We start from the raw sequence: 19,862 nt of genomic DNA, 5'->3' as shown, positions 1-19,862 counted from the left end.
TGGTTCTCAAACGTCAAGGACCCCCAAATTGATGTGTATTTGGTCACGGACCCCCATCTGAATACGTTTTGTGCCAGGGACTTTATGTACACATTTAATTTAATTTATTAAAAAGTTTCCAAACGTTTTAGATATTTTTCTAAGGAATAAAAAAGCAGATGTAGAAGCTTGCAGCGTGGCACAAAGACAGTGACGCACTGTGAGCTTGTATATCTGCTATTTTTGTATAGCCAACGTATGAAATATGGAAAAGGGTTAAAATGATTGTGATGCTGTAGTAACATATTTTGCTAGGAACCCCCCCAAGAACCCCTGTGGGACCCCCTGGAACCCCCCTAAGGACCCCTGTGGGACCCCACATTGAGATGGAGGTTGTCGAAATGTAGTCTTCTTGTCCCAGCCAATATGCAACATAATCCCAACTTCATCCTATCCTCCTCCATCAGTTCACCCTGGACGCTCTTAAGCCTAGTTCAGACGAAAGATTTGAGTCGAGACTGAACCGTTTTAAGCTTCATGTTCAGTCCTATGGCAGTCTCCTTCTCCTGTGAGCCCTACACTTCGCTGAATTCCCGTTACAACTGGTCTCCAGACCTAAACATGCTTATCATTATTACTACAAGTAGCTGCATAAATCATCGTCATACTAAAACCCTGGACATCCTTCTTAAGCTTCTCACGGTCTTGCCAAATTTACTTAAAGTGACCTCTCGAAGCTATCATGATGTTTTTGCTTCGAGGTTCCTTTCTTTCCCCTTCTCCCATTTGGCAGCTTCTTCAAAGAGGCACCAAGGGGGTGATGGAGTACAGCTGTAGTTTTGGACTCCCTGCTAGGCTGTAGTTCAGGGAGGAGAACAACCTTTGCACCCCCAGCACCCCACTCCACAACTCTGGTGTCATCCCACTACTAGACTTTGCTGTATCAGGGATAGTCGTTTAGTTGAAGCGTCAAATCTGTTCACCAAAATAAAAAGAATCAAGAATGTGACGATCTATTGACTTTATTTTATAAAGCCATCTTTCGTGCAAGCATGTGCTCGTCTTTCTCTTTCAGCGTTCCTCGTTGGAAATGCATGACATACACGCATTGGAAGCACCTGAAATGTGTGAGGCTACTAGTCACCAGTTTGCCAGAATGCAAGGTGTCAGCAGCACAGCAGCATCAAGTAAGCAGGTTTGGATATTAATGAAGTTATTACTGAAGCAATAGTTTGCCGTACTGGTCATGGAGAATTCCTACATACGTATATGGGAGCTTTGTAGTAATACAATACAAGTATATATTCCGTTTTATCCCTGTTGGGTTGATCTAAAAAGATGTTGTGTAGTTTATTTTCTCCAAATTGTGATTAACATATATACCTGGAAATGTATTAGGGCTCTAATGTAGGCCCTGTCCTGTTTTTTCCTCTACACTTTCATATTGTTGCTGAAAATAGCTGACCTACAAGCTCACAATGCTTTGCAATACAACATTGAGATCTTGTAGATCTATGGATGCTAGGTTTCCAGAGAAAGCTGGACATCAACAGCAGCCTGCCAGAGGTTCATGTTCAGTGTCGTACACTGAAATACAAGAATATTCCATGCCGCTTTAGTTTTTGTAAATAAACGCACATTTTATTAGAATAAGAGGTTTGAACATGCTTCACTGTTCCTTGAATGCCATTTCTACTTCCCTCACTGTCTCCTTCCTGCAGGAAAACCAGCTTTTCTGCATATGACAGAAATAAACCATTGCTTAGTTTTGTGACGTTTTGTCTTGACGTGTTTTGGCGTAATCACTGGCAAGCACATTTCCAGGCAACTAGCTATGTTTTTAGTGTAATCAAACGAGAGAAATTCTTTGTCAAGGTGGTCAGTATAGCAGTGTTGATTTTGACAGCAAATGTTCATATACCGGTAGTCATAAGTTATAGTTATAGTCTTTTGAATAAAATCCCATTTATTTTTGAGGGGCCCTCCTCCCTCCTATACACAGGTTTAATGTTTGTCTTTAGTTCAAAGTTTGTTTAGTAAACGCATTGACAATGAAGGGAAAATTTGTCATTTACGTCATATTGTCTCTTTATTGTTAATGGCGTTTAATGTTTGTGTTGGCACCCTTTTATATCACCTAATCAACATAGACTTTAATATATTAGCACCCTTCACTTCACACGGGTGTGATTTATTTTATTGAGGGCCTCCTATGCCCTGTGTCTGTGTGTACCCCATAGCGATGATTTGATTGGCTGAGGGCTTAAAAAGTGAGTACTGTGAACGGACCTTCATGAGCGTCGCAATGCAGGTGCGGCCATAGTTGAGTGGTTAGTGAGCCTGCCTGGGGAGCCAGTTGTTCCAGGCCAGGTCAGCAATGTCCCTGAGCAAGACTCTTAACCGCAGATTGCTCCCTGAGTGCCGTAGAATGGCTGCTCCTAGTTGTTAGAGGATGGGTAAATGCAGAGGATGATTTTGACAGCAAATGTTGATATAGTTTTAAGTCATAAGTTATAGTTGTAGTCTTTTGAATAAAATCACGTTTCTTTTTGAGGGGTGCTAGCCCCTCCTATACACAGATGTTTTATATATTAAAACATCTGTGTATAGGATATATATATATATTAAAACATCTGTGTATAGGAGGGGCTAGCGCCCCTCAAAAAGAAACATGATTTTATTCAAAAGATATATGGCCTGTTCTGACATCACAACACTCCATATTTGGGCATGCCTGACACGGAACTCCATATATAGGAATAAAGGGACACAGAGAGACAGAAATCTCCATATATGGGCATAAAAAGGACATACAGGTGGGTGCAACGGGTATGGCATAGCCGGTGGGGCATGGATCTCCAACTTCCATCGTTACCGACTCTGTGCTCTACAGCCGGACACCGGTCTAGTTGCGAACGCAGTGAGCACTTACTATGAGACCTAGCAGATCATGTCTGTGTGTGTGTGTGTGTGTGTGTGTGTGTGTCTGTCTGTGTGTCTGTCCCGCTATCCAAATATGGAGTGTGTTGCATCAGCAATCACTCAGCTCCATATATGGGCACAAAAGGGGCCAGGTCCACTCAGCTCCATATATGGGCACAAAAGGGGCCAGGTCCACATATACAGTAACAGCGGGACAGACAGACATGATCTGCAGGGTCTCAGCTGCGTTCGCTTCCCGCGTTTGCGCGTCTTACTGGTACATATAATGTGACAAATAATACCCCAAAGGAGTGGGGAGTCTGGGGACTGTTCTATTCTACGCTCGGGAACAAGCTGTCCAGCTAGGACGCCTTTTGGTGGATGTGAAATATGTCTTGATTATTCTGCTGAACACTTCATCTTGAACACCAACTACAGTCCAGGCTGTGACAAACTGCCAGCGGCTCTTTTAGAGGGGTTCCCCTTTTAAAATGCCTTTGTTTTAGCTGGTGATGGACAGGGCAACATTCTTTTTGTTTCGGTTCTGCAACAGGACTCAAACGCGCCTATTGATGAGTGTTTGGGGGGTCCAGGCAGGAAGCGGTGAGAAAGACCTCAAAAGGTTAGCTTTTGTGAGCCGTGCCATGTCTTAACAGCTCCGTGCCAGCGCTATGGTGAGCACAGAGGCAGCCAGGGCTCCAGACATCTTAACCCGGTGGTTCCCAAACTTTTTAACCCGTGACCCAAAAGATAAATGTTGTCTGTGGACCCAAACTAGTGAAAATAGCACATCTACAGTACAAGCACACGACGTGCCACGAGCTTGTAGATCAGCATTTTTTTATTTAGCTCAGAGTTTCCCCGGTAGAGCCATAACCTTCCCACTCTATCAGGCACCCCGGCTGACCAGGGTGAGGCAGTATAGAGACCAGGATTACTGCATGTTCATTTCATTTCATTTCATATTTATTTATTTAATTTCAGTTTGGTTTTTACATATTCATTTTACATATTTTTCTTTTTTTACATATTCCAAAACTGAAAAGAAAAGGAGCAGGAAGAAGATAAATCTTATTTATACCTGCCCCTATCAAAATAAAAAAATAAAACAACTAACAACTAACCCTAACCCTAACCCTCACCCTCACCCTAAAAAGAGAACAACAAGACGAAATAACATAGAGCTCAACAAGAGAACAAACAAAAACAAAACAAAACAACGCAAAACAACGCTGAGGGAACAAAATAACACTTATCTAACCTTCTCGTTCATATTTTATCATTTTTTCCTTTTTAAACACTTTCTTAAACTGAAACACTGTTGTACAACTCTTCAACTCCTGGTTTTGTGAATTCCATAATTTTATACCTGTGACAGAAGTGCACATTTGTTTTAGTGTGGTCCGGGCGAACAGATGTTTAAAATCATGTCTTCTTCTGTGGTTCTCATCCTCTGAGCTAAACACAAATGACTTCTGTAACTGTATTGGTAATGATCTGTTTTTCGCTCTAAACACCACCAATAATGTACGTAATTCAACCAAATCCATGATTTTTAAAACACCTGATAACATAAAAAGCCTATTGGTGTGTGCTCTGAAGTCTTCTTTATACATGATTCTTAACGCTCTTTTTTGTAACATTATCAAGGGATTCATATTACTCTTGAATGAGTTGCCCCATACTTCCAGACAGTAAATAAAATATGGTAAAACCAGTGTACAATACAACATCCTCAATAAATTCGTATCCAAATCATATTTTACTTTGTTCAAAATAAAAATACTTTTTGCCACCTTGGCTTTTATATATGCTATATGATTTTTCCATGATCATTTCTCATCTAATATAACACCCAAAAACCTAAATTCATTCACTCTTTCAATATTCACTCCATCTATAGAGAGAGTAATTTCATCCTTTTTCCTATTCGAGAAAATCATAAACTTGGTTTTCTTCAAATTCAATGATAACTTATTTTTATTAAACCATTTTTTTAATTTATCCATTTCACTTGTAATACTTTCTGCTACCTTTTTTAAGTTATCCCCTGAACAAAAGAAATTAGTGTTGTCTGCAAACAAAACAAACTGCATTAACTTTGACACTTCACAAATATCATTGATGTACAAAATAAAAAGTTTGGGTCCCAAGACCGAGCCCTGCGGTACCCCACACTCAAGCTTCATATAATCAGATTTAAGATCCCCCAACTGTACATATTGTTGTCTGTTGTGAAGGTAACTGATCAACCAATCTAGCACTACACCTCTCACCCCATAATTATTCAATTTGGATATTAAAATAGTATGATCAATTGTGTCGAACGCTTTTTTTAGGTCAATAAAGACCCCTATTGTGTGTTTATGATTGTCTATTGCTGTTGTTATTTCATCATTTATTTTCATGAGTGCCAGAGCTGTGGACCGATTGGTCCGAAAGCCATACTGACTCTCACTCAGTAAGTTGTTCTTTTCAATAAATGAATCCAATCTTTGTCCATACAGTTTTTCAAGCACTTTCGAAAACTGGGAAAGCAGCGACACTGGTCTATAATTAGTAAAATCATGTTTATTTCCCGTTTTAAAAAGTGGTATAACCTTTGCCATTTTCATCCTGTCGGGGAAAACTCCTGTACTAAAAGAAATATTACAGATATAACTAAGAGGTTTAATTATACAGTCAATAGTCTTCTTCACAATGATCATATCTATCCCATCACAATCGGTTGATGTTTTGTTCTTTGATTTAGCTACAATTGATTTAATTTCATTTTCACTCACTTCTCCCAGAAACATGGACTGAATTATTCTACTTCCCCCTTCATCATTTTCATTTTCCCCAGCATGTTGTGGAATGGAATTGGCCAGGCTTGGCCCTACATTAACAAAAAAATAATTGAATTCATTCACCACTTCATTTATATTTTCTATCACTCTCTTGTTGTCATTAGTAAAATAAGTGGGCAATTCTGTGGATGTATTTTTATTCCCTATTACCTGATTTAATATTTTCCAAGTACCTTTAAGATTATTTTTGTTTTCTTCTAACCTTTTGTTATAGTATTCTTTCTTTGCTTGTCTCATTATGATTACCAGTTTATTTTTATACAAATTTTTATAAAAATGTGTTTTGTGAGGGTGCCTATAGTGGCCTAGGGGACAAGGTGGTGCATCATATGCACATTGCACATCATAAGCAGTATTCAGAGATAGGGCATGGAGTATAATGCAGTTTTTTTTATTCTGTTTTTCAGATACAGTATTATTCATACATGATCATATCTGGCGGCCAGGGGCCCACTGCAGTACTACATTCTGGTGTGAATTACAAGATGTTCCCACATATCCTCCTGTCCTGTGTAACATACCCAGGGTAAAAGGTAAGTAAAGTGGCAATAAACTTGACAAGGAAGGCCATAATTAACCACACAGGGGCGGAGCTCCAGTCAAGAGTTCACAACGCAACAGTGACGGTGTGTGTAGCCTACTAAGTGTGCCTGGTCTGCTTCTCAGACAGACACAGCAGCAGATGCATCGTACATGTGCAGCGTTAAGTCCGCTAAGAACCTACTAGTCCAATTAACCGCCATGAAGAGCGACGGGAATCTTTTATGCTTGCTGCTTGCATTCGGTCTGCGATGGTCTTGCAATGAATTCTGATCATCACCACCACCATCATAACGAGAAGCGGCAACCCGCCATCAACAGGCAGACCCGGACAAGTTTTAACGAAAGCAACGCCTAAACCGCAATAGTATTTTTAGGCGTTTTAGTTTATAGCCAATCTTGAAGAGTATAATAGCCTATATAGGCCTGTCTCTCACTGTACAGTCAGCGCGTAATCTGGCTGTACGATATACGGAGTTCCTTGGGACTATTTCTGGGTCGATCGTTAACATGGAAACGTACACAGATGTGTTGCTTGTCACTGCGAATGTGGGATCACTGTTTGACAACGTGAGTAGACGATGAGAAGTTTTTTTTTCCAACGTTAAACTACACTGTTCAGCCAGGTTACAACGTGAAGAAGAGTTATGCGTATTGTAGCCTGCAGTTCTCATAAACAGTCTTAAAAGAAATGGCTGGTGGACAGCCAGGCCCCCCCAAAAGCTCAACGCTCAATTAGAAGATGATAACGGTAATAGAAATTAACCAACGAGTTGGCGGTGGGGCGGTCGTATGAAGTATAGACGCGCAAAATCAGCACAAGAGTGAGTGGTATAATAGGATAAACCCTTTCTGTTTCTGTAGCTATGAAACAGCTCATCAGAAATGATATAAAAGTAGATAGAAGTGGAGCAAGTTACATTTGTAATTGGAAATTTGAATTTGCTTACACATTTTAGTTAGACCACATGGAGTGTGCGCAGGTGACTGGTTTTGTATACCTGTCCGGTAAACGCCAAGGTGAAACCCATGCCCATATTGAAACCCACCCCAGCCAAGATTGAATCTTGTCAAACTATCCAGAACTCTGTACAACCAGTGGTGACACCACTGTGGTGCAAACCTTTACTCCACTGCAATTATATGAAAACTTCAGTTACTTACTTAACTTTGTAGATTTACAGTAGTATTACAAAACACACTAACCACTTAAATTATACATTTTGAACTCCTGAAATGGGACATTGTGCACAATGAGTAGTACTTTAAGTAGGCCTATTACATTTATTTTGATACTTTTTTACTTTTTCAAGTAGCCTACATTTTGAACATGGCACTATAACAGCGTATATCTTCATTGCAGGCCAGTATTCATACCTTTACTTAAGTAAAACATGTGAGTAGGCTACGTCTTCGTCACTGTTGACAACAGAAGAGGGTTTCTGTTTAAATCCCAGCACTTTGAGTTGTTCCAGCTATACTGGGCTGTCATAAAACGTCCAGGCATTCAGACATGGGGGAGGAGAGCACTTATATACTCAATGGAAATCTGGCCCTCAGCCTGGACCATGTTTCCGGTTGCCATATCTGGCAGTGGCACCAATGGAAACACTTTTGATCCCATTGTGGGAGATATCTGTAAACAGAACATCTTCCCTTGGGGCCATACGCATTTCTACTTATTTGGCCCCTTGACTTGTATAAACAACCACTACACTTCATAACATTTAGCTGGCCTTCAGGATAACTTGCTGTACTTCACTACTTCAATCCTATCGCTATGCAGAAGTTACTGGTTTAAGAAAATAATAATCCATTTAACATTAATGGCCAAGAAGAAAGGTAATGTTTGACCATATAGTATCTTGGAGATATTATCAGATTTCTTCATTTAGAACATTGCTGAGCCCTTCAAGTTGTTGCCAAGTTGTTGCAAATTGTAAATTGTAAATTGCCTGTTACAGAATGTTGTGTTCATACCTGTGTTGTTGCGACCACAGGTTGCATTTTTTTCGATGAAACTGCCTCCCCCTGGCCAGCCAGGGCACCTGATGGAGGGGAAAGGAACTGGTTGGAATAACGTGTTCCTTCCACGCGCTACGTCCAACCAGGGTAACTCCCCCCTGTCAGGTGTAAAGGAGCAACTTGGACACTCAGGCATGAAGGAAGCATGAGTTCAAGTCCGTTGCTCTCCCCTTGTCCTTGTGACTAGGTTGGTGGAGGGTGTGTAGAGCCCAGGATCACATTAGATGATTGACACAGGGGTGAAAAATGGGTTACAAAATCATGGGATAAAAAATATATTTAGAAATCGTGCATTTCCCGTCAGTCAGTCAGTCATTCAGTCAGTCACGTCCCATTATGGTCATGCCTCGTGACATCACGTGATGTCATCAATATTAAGCCCATATATGGAGATCCCTGATGGAACCTTACCTGTTCTGACATTCCATATGTTGATCTGACCTCATCAAACCCTGTACACTCAAGACACGCTCCATATATGGTCGGTACAGAATTCATTCCATATGTTGATCTGACCCCCCCCCCCCCCCCCATGCCAAAGCGTCAGCACTCGCCCAGCAGTCTGGTGTCATCCAGGCGGATGCGTGCACGCGCCCTCTGGCGTCTCCCTCGTATCGTATACTTCCATTATTTGCCTTTTTTGATCAGTATTGACAGTCGTATATGTAGCTGATGATGTGTCTTAATCATTATAAGTGGCAGATTTCAAACATTTTCAGAAATGGCTTGAGCTTGTGTATATCGGCTATTTTTTGAAAACTGCTTAAAGCCCAGTAGGTACACAATGATCTACAATGCAACTAGTCGGAACTCGCAACCACTATTATTCCGAAACTGAGCCGACCTGCATTGGGTCAATTCAGACCGCTGCAATTTCCTGTAACTGTTTTGCAAGTTCCAACCAAAATAGTTGACTTGCGAATCATTGGTGTGGAGTTGTTTGTTTTAGTTTATTATTATTTTATTTTAAATTGATTAATCTCATTCTCAAATAGAAACTTTAATTTTATTTTTATATATACATATATTTTCAAGGGGGCTTTATTTATAGTATTTAGTGGAGACAGACAGGAAACGGGGAGAAGGAGATGGTGAATGACACAGCAATTAGGTCGTCTGGTTCAGGATTTGAACCCGCGACACGCTGTCAGGCTGCATTAGAGCCCATATGTGGCATGTGCCTGGACTGCTAGGCCAGAGGTCACCTCTCAAATAGAAATGTACATGAATTCTATGTTGTTTTTGTAACAAATTACTGGTCTAAATAAATAATCGGTGGTCTAGGTAGGACTCTCCAAAATCGGAAATCCGTATCAAACCCAAACATCTGGCATTGGTTCTGCTCTAATGGTAACCTTTTTAACATTACCACTTTATGTAACCACCTCACCTGGATTCCACCCAAGGTCTCCCACATGGGAAAACAAGCTCTGTAGCCCAGTCACCTGGGCTACAGGCAGGGCTACCCTGTTACAATCATAAGCCCCCGCTTTGACCACCCCCAATCAGGAAACCCAATCTGGGTCATGATAAACACCCGGATTTAAACCTGGGTCATCTATAGGGTGTAACCCATCCCCCCTATAGTAGCCTTCATTACTGGCAGGCCGCTACACATAGTCACTGTTTACTGTTCTACAATGAAAATATCACTATAGTACATTTATGTCAGTGCTTACACTGATCACAGTGTGTGTGTGTGTGTGTGTGTGTGTGTGTGTGTGTGTGTGTGTGTGTGTGTGTGTGTGTGTGTGGGTGGGTGGGTGTGTTGTTCAAGTATCCTTTGATTCCTGAAGTGCAAAACCATGCAGTACATGAGTAAGAGTACACAATTACTACAAATGTTGGGAAACGAAAAAGCTAAATAGAATGTCCTCATGTAGCTATAGGTTCCATCCTGGAGGCTAATCTTTCCGGTGGCCACTAACGTAATCAAAAAAGTCAACCCAAGACCAAGATTCCTATACAGGATCTCCTCACTGGTCAACAAAAACACCTTGAAGAGTCTGAAGACTCCAACAGGAGCCCTCGTACAAGGTTTCTTCGACTATGCATGCACCTCTTGGTATCACAGCACCTCAAAGGCCCTTAAAACAAGGCTCCAGACTTCCCAAAACAAACTGCTCAGGCTATTACTTGTCCTCACTCCCCGAACCCACCTCACCCCTGCCCATTTTGACAGACCTGGAATGTCTTAGGGTTGACGACAGAGTACAGCATCTTGCAATGGGTCTGGTCCACAAGATTCGCTACATCACCAAGATACCCATGTACCTGTCTAAATACTTCCTTAATGTACAAAGTACAAAAGTAAAAGTACAAAAAAAATATTAAAATATACTTAAGCACTGAACATTAACGTACTTGATGGAGCAAAATAAACTATATTCTCCATATGCTGTGGACAGCCTAATTATGATTTTAAGGGTGAAACTGAAATTGTTGATCTTATTATGCCCCATAGGCTGCACTAAAACGAGTGATTTCAGCCCAACCAACCAACTGGCCATTGTCTTGACACCGACTTTTGTTTAAAGTGAACCCCAAGGATCTCTGAAGGTTTGGAGTAAATAATAATTCATTTTTCCCATACTACCTACTGTGCTGTCTCACCTCTAGGACAAAGAGCATGTTTGCATTTAATTTGAGATGACAGGGAAAAACAGTCGATCAAAGGGTTGCCGGTGATCCAACCTGTCTGGAGAGTTTTCACGTTCCAGGGGGTTGGCAACTGGCCGAGCCCACTCCTCTGCCATGCCATGCATTTAAAAATAAGAAGTCAAATTGAGTCAGTCTTGTGTTATACTCGGAGGCCGTAAGGCTGTCCGCTGTGGTCAGATGCTGCTGTTTCTGTACTCTGCAAATAAAATGGACCCGAGAACATCTTCCATCCGGTGCCTGCTTCTCAGAGCTTGTATACAGGAGAAACTCGTATTAAACTATACCACAGTCACATACTCATTATGCAGAATGTGCCATTTTAAGTTTTTCATCGTGATATAGGCTGAAGTGGTGTATGTTTTGTACTAATAATCAAAATCTACAAAATGACAACTAGTTTTCATAAAATGGTAGTGGAGTAAAGGTACGATATTTGCCTCTGAGATGTAGTGGAGTAGAAGTAAAAGTATTGAAAATTGGAAATGGGCTACTCCAATAAAGTAAAAAGGAATCACACTTGTTTGAGCCTTTGATAAGTTGATCTGCTGCACCATCATTTATAACCGGTTAGTTGATAAGCTGCGTTTAAAATAAATACATTTAAGAATCTTAATTTCCCTCAATTATCTAACATAAAAATCAAAAATGAAATGAAAAGTGCATTGTCTTGTCTGTCACATCACATGCAAAAGCAGATATGTTTATGTGGCTACCAAGGTGGGGGGGACTTTTCTTTAACTGGCCCACATGTGCGTTCCTCTGCCACATTTTCCAGTGTGCATGCAAGGTGTATTTGGACTTTAGAGTAGGCTCTGATAAGCATGCACACAAGGAAGGGCATTGTGATAAAAAAAACAAAAAAAACAGGCAATTTTTTAAAAGTCAAACCAAAGAATGTATAATCCATGGTGGTATAATTTCTTAGATGAAGATCTTGATTAAATTGGGCAGCGGTGGCCGAATGGTTTGCGGAGCGGTCTTGATATCGGAAGGTCGCTAGTTCGTATCCCCATACCGGCATGTTAAAATTACCACCGCTGAAGTGCCCTTGAACAAGGCATTGAACCCCTACCATGAAATGTTCTATGAGCAGGGCCTGGCTGTAAACAAGTTCTTGAGCTGCATGAGTCCAGTTACCCTGGGTAAACATAGTAACTTTCTTTCTTTCTTAAATGCTTTGGTTGTTGTCAAGATAAAAGTTTACTGGTTAACCACTAAAGCCCTATTTCATACCTTGGCTATTCAAAAAGTTGCAGATCTACAAGATCACAAATGTTGACCCACAAAGAGCTGTGAACTTGTAGATCTGTGTAATAAAAAAGAAGGGGGGTGAGAATAACATTGTCGAGTCTTATTTAGCAGCTTATTAGCCATTAGGGCGGCTGTGGCTCAGGAGGTAGAGCAGGTCGTCCAATGATCCGTGCGTCGGCGTGTCCACACGCCAAAGTGTCCTTGGGCAAGACACTGAACCCCACCTTGCCTCCAGTGGATGCCACCATTGGTGTGTGAAAGTGGGAAGTGAGGACGCTGGCGTCGACTGTTTGCCGCTTCACCTCCCAATGTATGAATTGTAAAGTGCTTTAAGTAAGCACGTAGTGCATCGAAAAGTGCTATAAAAATGCAATCCATTATTATTATTATTAGAGAGGCTGATGCTTGCTCACATGTGTGTTGTACAGGTTGTAGCCGGTATAGCTGTACCGGAATTACACATGACATGAGGTCTCCTACTGGACACTGGCCACTCTGGCATGCAAATACATACTGTATGCAAAGCCACTGCTGCTCAGCAGGTGTCAGTCCACCTGGCAAGGGGTGGGGGGAAGTGACAATTTAAGGACTTTTAACACCTTTGTAATGCTTAAAAAAATAAGAAAAATACCATTTCTGCTTCAAAAGTAATCAAACTGTAATAAAAAAACGGGTCTAACATTGGCCTAATATTAGCCGATCTACAAGCTCAGCTTGTGATCGGTTATTTTTGAGGGGCGCTAGGCTAGCCCCTCCAATGCCTGGCTTTTGGAAATTACATGATATTATGGCAGCTTCGTCTGTGGATGTTTTTTTTCTTAAATGTTTGTTTAGAGCCGTTTTGGCTGCCACATGACGTAATCTTCGAAAACCATGCCTTGGAGGGGCTAGCATCCTAGTGATCCTCAAAAAAAGAAATCCAAATTGACAGAGTGTTGTGTAAGGCCCAAACCACGCCAATGATTCGCCATGCAACTCTTTTCCAGTGTTGCCAACTCTCGTGAGAGAAATTAGCCAACCCACCTCCAAAGACAAGCCAACTCTTGCGAGAGAAATATGCCAAATCTCCCCTAAAAAACAAGCCAAACAAGCCCAATAATATGCTAAAAAAAAAAAAAAGCCAACATTGGCAGGAAACAGACTTGGCAACCCTGCTCCTTGCAACCAAATGGTTGCATGTAGTTGCATGCAACCATTATCCCGAATGGCAGTAGCTGAGTTGCAAGGAGTTGCATGTCACACCAATGTGACATGTACGTCAGGAGAAAGATCGTGGCTGACCCCTCCTACCCTGGCCACGGCCTCCTCACCCTGCTCCCCTCTGGGAGACGGTTGCGGCTGCAGAAGGCTACAAAAGTCTGCCACAGTAGACTGAGCTTTTTCCCGTCAGCCGCCAGGCTGCTAAATGACTCTGGTTTCCCTCCCACCCCTGCCCCCGCCTAGGGAGTGTCACCGGACATGTTTCCACTATGTTCCAGGATCTGCGACTAGTTACATTGGTGTGGTTTGGGCCTTAAGGCTGATGTGGTCTGCTGTACTCATGCATGTTTTAAGTGTTCTATTGGTCTTGCATTATTTAGCCCACCTCTCTAGAACTAATGAATGTAGGTACAGTTACACCTGCTGTCCTGGTCATGATAATTGCTTGTACAGTCAAGCTATCCCGTAGGCCATATGTGTGAGGATTGAATAGCATAGACAGGATATATTAAAGGGACACTTCACCCTTTTTGCAAAAAAATATATGTTAATGACGTTTAGAAGCTTTAGATCACTTTCCTGGGGGTATTTATGTGTGTAATATGTGGTTTTAGATATTTTAGATTGTAGCAGTGAGCCTGTTGTCTCTGATGTCATGGACACTGGTCTCACTACCTTCCTGGACTACAATTCCCATAATTCTTTGGTGCACTGCTCCTCCTTGTGGATAGGGGGAGAGCTGTCTTACTGAGACAACATGTAGTCTAAAGATCCTAAACGTCATTTACATATATTTTTTTGCAAAAAGGGTGAAGTGTCCCTTTAACTCTTTAATACTAGGAAAGCATTAGTGTAATTTTATACTTTTGCTATTCAAAAATAGCAGATATACAAGGCTAATATCGCGTCACTTGGTCCTGTGCTATGAGCTTGTAGATCTGCTGGGTTTTTTTTAAAGAGACTTTTAAAGAGAAATCCCTGAAAAAGAAGGGACGCACTGGGACACAAGAAGGAAAGCCTTGCTTTCTAAAGAGAAATCCCTGAAATACAAAAGATGTTTCTGTCTCTTTGCAGGTGGGAGAGATTCAAAGCGAATGGCTAAGAGAATTTTATACGGTGAGTTTGGGACCTCTTGTTGATTATTATGGGTGTGTTTTTGATAAATTGAGCAAGGTGGACCCTCTTGTAAACAAGTGTAATGCTTTATTGGGTCGTCCACTCACAGTTAACAGTCTTTGTATTGAGTTGTGCTTGAAATGTACTGTAATTCTGTAAACTGTTAATAAATATTTCAATCAATCAAATTTTATTTTTACATTGCTCAGGTGTGCCCAGCCTACAGTACAGTAATATGTATTATCCCGTCTGACACCTTGATCGAGTTGACGGTGCTCAGCTAGACCATGGCATGCACCAGTGCCGGTTGAAAAAAAAGACTCACATTTTTCCAACGGCTGATTCGGTCTGGCTTGTTAGCCAGGCTAATTCAGACCCAAATTACTCCCCCCTCCGGCATATTCGTGACATAACATTTTCATATCATATCCTATACCTACAACAGACCGTCCACAACTACAAGCCGCGGTTCATCGCTCTGCACTTCCAGGAGGTCGGAGGGAAGGACTACATGGTCAACATGGGTCATGCAGACAACTTCTTCAGGTAGGATTACTGTGCTTTTTGAATGGTCCATGTCTGGACGATGCCATGCGAGCAAACACCAACTCGGGACTCCTGAATCACTGCCCTCCACACTTTCCTATCTAACATCAGGGTGTTGTTAGTTAAGCTGTAGCGCGTGCGCTTCTTGCCCTGGGTTGGCTCCCATAGTGTGAGCTTCCTTGCCACTAGTTCCGGGTGCCTGATGCAGTGCCCTGCCAGCCTCATCCTTCTCTCTCTGACTGTCTGTGATGCGTGGTAGGTCCCCATAGAGGACCACATTTCTGATGTGGTCCCTCCTTGTGACACAGACTAGTGCCATTCGTAGCATTCCTATGTAGACTCCATCCACAGCCCTTTCCTGTTGTCTCAGCCCCATACAGCATGTCTGAACAATGTACAAATCAAACCGAATTTACCTGCTGTACAAATCCATTTGGTTCAAATATTTATACTCTTCAGAGTTAAATTAACACCAAGGTATTTTCTGTGTAGAGTCCGCCTGTTGCTTGCCCAGGCATTTGCCATTTTTATTTATTCAATCACAATCACACTTACGTAGTTGTCCTTATGTGTATTTGGCATTTCACAGCCGTTCGCTTCTGTGGAACTGGTTAGTCAAATGAGTCCATGCGCACAAGAAGACGGCACCAATGTGAAAACAGAAGTGCAGCAGTGATGAAAGAAGCACTCACATGTTAACAATACCACAATGTAGAAATACTCTGTATACAAGTAAAAGTCTGGTGTTCAAGATTTACTTCAGTAAAAGTAAAATGCCGAAATGTATAGAGGGCTGATGTGGTTAATGTATGTTTGTAATAATAATAAAAATAACACGTAATAAGTAACTAGTAACTAAAGTTTTCAAATAATTGTAGTGAACTAAAAGTACACTATTTTGCCTCTAAGATGTAGTGGAGTAGAAATAAACGTATTGGATATTGGAAATACTCAAGTAAAGTACAAATACCTCAAAATTGTACTTAAGTACAGTACTTTCCACCACTGCCAAATATTCTAAAAATGTGTGTGTAAAAAACAACAAAAAAAACTTTTTGAACAACTACGACAACACCAAGTTAATACCACCTGCAAATTATTATTTATTTATAGAACCTGTGTATTATGTGAGTATCAAAGAGTGAAAGATACATCCTAACTAAGGCCTGACTCACACCTTCGCAACAGATTGATGTATGCTACTATTCTTGTTGTATGAGATGTATAGCTGATGCAAGCTCGCAATGCATTTCCAATGGGAGTCAGTCACATGGTTTGACACTATATTTGTGTTGTGTGAGGGGGAGGGGGGCAGTCGAAGCACAGCCGAAAGCCATACAACACAAATGTTGTGTCAAACCATGTGACTTCCATTGGAAATGCATTGGGGCAAGATGTATCACACCCTTTGTATACATCTAGCATGCATCAATGTTGTATGCTAGATCGAAAGGTGTGAGACGGACCTAAGATGCACTGGGACACATCTTCAGTGATGTGCCTGAGATCATTAGGGGTTTCGGGTCTTTCAACAATCATTCCACCTCCCTCAGGTGACCCAGCCAGGGTTGATCAGACCCTGGCTTGTGTCCCAGTAGCAATGGCCCACAGATAAGAGAAAATAACGGTATTAGCTGTAATTGTTTAGTAATAGTCCTTGTCTCTGCAGGAAGAGATGAGAGACTTTGACTTGAATTGTCTGCAGGATGGAGGAGATGGAGGATGGAGGAGATGAGAGACTTTGACAGTGTAATAATTCTTGTGTGTGCAGGATGATTGAATCCAGTGAGGAGATGTGAGACTTTGACAGTGTTTAGTAATAATTCTTGTGTGTGCAGAATGATTGAATCCAGTGAGGAGATGAGAGACTTTGACAGTGTTTAGTAATAATTTTTGTGTGTGCAGAATGATTGAAACCAGTGAGGACTCGGAGATGAGAGACTTTGACTGTGTTTAGTAATAATTCTTGTGTCTGCAGGATGATTGAAACCAGTGAGGAGATGAGAGACTTTGACTGTGTTTAGTAATAATTCTTGTGTCTGCAGGATGATTGAAACCAGTGAGGAGATGAGAGACTTTGACAGTGTTTAGTAATAATTCTTGTGTCTGCAGGATGATTGAAACCAGTGAGGAGATGAGAGACTTTGACCGTGGTTGCGTCTACGTGGACAACCACTTCAAATCAGAGGACCACTTCACGGTCAGTTCACCTCTATGTCCAGTAGATGGAGTCCTCTACCACATAAGTGTTGTGGCGTTATACTATGAGGGGGGGGACAGTGCAGTATAAGTAACTGATCATCAGTGGTGTGTACAGTAGCTACATTTACTCCCATACTGTACTAAGTTTGAGGAATATTTCACATTTTCAGTACTTTTACTTCTACTCCATTACATCTCAGAAGCAAATCTTATACTTTTTCTCCACTACAATTATTTGTGATTATTATTACAAAACATACATTACCCACTTCAGCCCTATATAGATTTCGGCCATTTGAAATATGTTCATGTTGTTGATACCAATACTGTACTTTACCTCAAGTTAAAAAAAAATCCAGGCTTTTACTATATTTCTATATTGCAGTATTGATACTTTTACTTTAGTAAAACATTTGAGTACTTTTTCCAGGCAAAAAAACTAGAACAGGTGGGCATACCCAATGTTGTATTGTCTTCCTTGCAATTAGGTTTGACATAAAAAAGGACTAATATTGCATTACATTAAAGTAGGCAGTTTTGTGTTGTCAAACTTTTGCTTATGCTTATGCTATAGCGTGAAGTTATGAGGTATTTGACCAACACCATGGGAGTATGTCAATTTTAACGGAGTACAATATTCTCATTTATTTTCTATTATAAAGCATTGTTTCACATATTCTTTCCACTTGTTCACATTTTGAAAATGATGATTTTCACAGTGGTGGAAAAAGTACTGAAATGTTTTTCTGAAGTAAAAGTATAAATACTGCAATATAGAAATACTCTGTTACAAGTAAAAGCCTGGAATAAAAAATGTACTTGAGGTAAAGTATATTTAGTAGAGTACAGAACTTAAGTAAATGTACTTAGTTACTTTACACCACTGATTTCATGCCCACAGTAGTGTGTTTGAGCACTACATTGGGGCACATTTGCATAATATATTTGTAAATAGAAAATGGCATTCTTTGCCTGTTTGAATATATCTCCCAATGGAGAGAGTTAATTACAATGTATGAAATACAGAAAATCTAGATCTAGTGTCCAATGCAGTGCACCGTCTGTTTCAAATAACCTTATTGCCTGAATCTTTCGGCACTCCCCTGACGCTATCAACCAGTGGAAATCGCATTTGCATACTACCTCTGAGTCTGTGTTGTTTCTTACGGTTGTTTGACCCTGCATACAACATTAGACAAACTTGCAGGGTAATAGGCAGTGACATTGATCTTAAAAATATATTACAATACAGTTTGGCATGGTAGGTATAGAACGGGTCGGGTACAGTCTAAGGGCCGTTCCATTTAAAGACAGGTTTGTAACGTAACTCTGGGCTCTACCCACGCTTCATATCCACATCCGTCGTTTAAACGCTGGTCTCTCGTCGTAGTAGCTGTAAGCCAGAGCATGTCGCTCTGCTGCGTTTGTCTGCTGTACTAAAGTGCCATTATACATCTGCCAGGAGGCTGCTTGGCTCGTGGGCTCTGCCTCAATCTCCACAACTCTTGCGAAAGCTCAGTCTCCTGCCACCTTGTCCAAGGACCTCTTATTACACCAGAACAGGTCTTCTGTTTTCTAAACCTCAGACAAAAATGCAGTGTTAATTTAACTGTGAAAGAGTGTAGAAATGGAGCCTTACAGTACATCAGTTTTGTTATGGTTTAAATTGCTCTGTCCCACTTAGTCTGATGGTCTATGTGAGGGAAGTGTTTCTAAAGCTATTAACTCCAACTTATTCGACCTTTAGCCATTGTTTGTGCCACGCAGCAAAATCATTTTTTAAAAGATATCCTGCCATCCTGCCACCCTAATTAAAACTCACGCACCCCGTTTATCCGGCTGCCTTTGTCCGCCTTCTCCTACCAAACCACACCGTTTGCCCACATTTCACCGTGCACAACACCACCGGCATGCCTGTCCAGACATAAGGCACTACTTTGCATCCATGCAACTGTCATAATTACTGTACAGTTTGCATTTGCATGCAAAACCATGTTATTACGCAACATTTCACAGTGATGCAAATTACATCACATTTTAGACCACACCCCATTGCACTGTGCGTGTGCGCACACACACAAACACACACACATGGCGCAGCAGTATAGTATTGCACAGTACAGCACAGTATGGTACAGTACGGTACGATATAGTATTGTACAGTACAGCACAGAACGGTATAGTATTGTACAGTAGAGCACAGCACAGTACAGTATGGTACAGTATGGAAAAGTATGGTACAGTATGGAAAAGTATGGTACAGTATTGCACAGTACAGTACAGTACAGTACAGTACTACAGTATGGCACAATACAGTACAGTAAAGGACGGTCAAATTCTAGTTTATTTAAGTACATTAGGCCGACAGGAAATGGGGAGAGAGAGATGGGGAGTGACACGCAGCAAAGGTCATCGGGATTGGGATTCGAACGCGTGACACGGTGTCAGGCTGGATTAGGAGCTATGGGGCTCTATTTTCATCTATGCTACTACTTTACTTTTTTTTTTTACTATTTTGAAAAACATTTTTTAATAGTTAAAATAGCCAATCTACAAGCTCACAACATGTCG

At 41.1% G+C, this 19,862-nt stretch overlaps 1 protein-coding gene across 3 annotated transcripts in view; it reads left to right on the top strand.

The window, feature by feature from the left end:
* The first annotated feature begins 41 nt into the window (after positions 1–41).
* Positions 42–19,862, top strand: part of inpp5l (inositol polyphosphate-5-phosphatase L) — a 37,813-nt gene continuing 17,992 nt past the window's right edge. For 2 of the 3 annotated variants that reach the window (XM_080766417.1, XM_080766416.1), the window contains exons 1-4: positions 42–1,166; positions 14,502–14,543; positions 14,989–15,089; positions 17,202–17,289. In XM_080766417.1, coding sequence (XP_080622543.1) covers positions 1,032–1,166; positions 14,502–14,543; positions 14,989–15,089; positions 17,202–17,289 — 366 coding nt within the window. In that variant the 5' untranslated portion in view covers positions 42–1,031. Of the gene's footprint in view, positions 1,167–6,420; positions 6,861–14,501; positions 14,544–14,988; positions 15,090–17,201; positions 17,290–19,862 lie in introns of those variants that run through there. The other variant, XM_080766418.1, reaches the window with a different exon arrangement.

This window comes from Protomyctophum bolini, assembly GCF_963924005.1.
Source record: "Protomyctophum bolini genome assembly, chromosome: 6".
Taxonomy (NCBI): Eukaryota; Metazoa; Chordata; class Actinopteri; order Myctophiformes; family Myctophidae; genus Protomyctophum; species Protomyctophum bolini.
The sequence above is the reverse complement of the archived record's forward strand: the minus strand, read 5'-3'. Positions and strand labels throughout refer to the sequence as shown.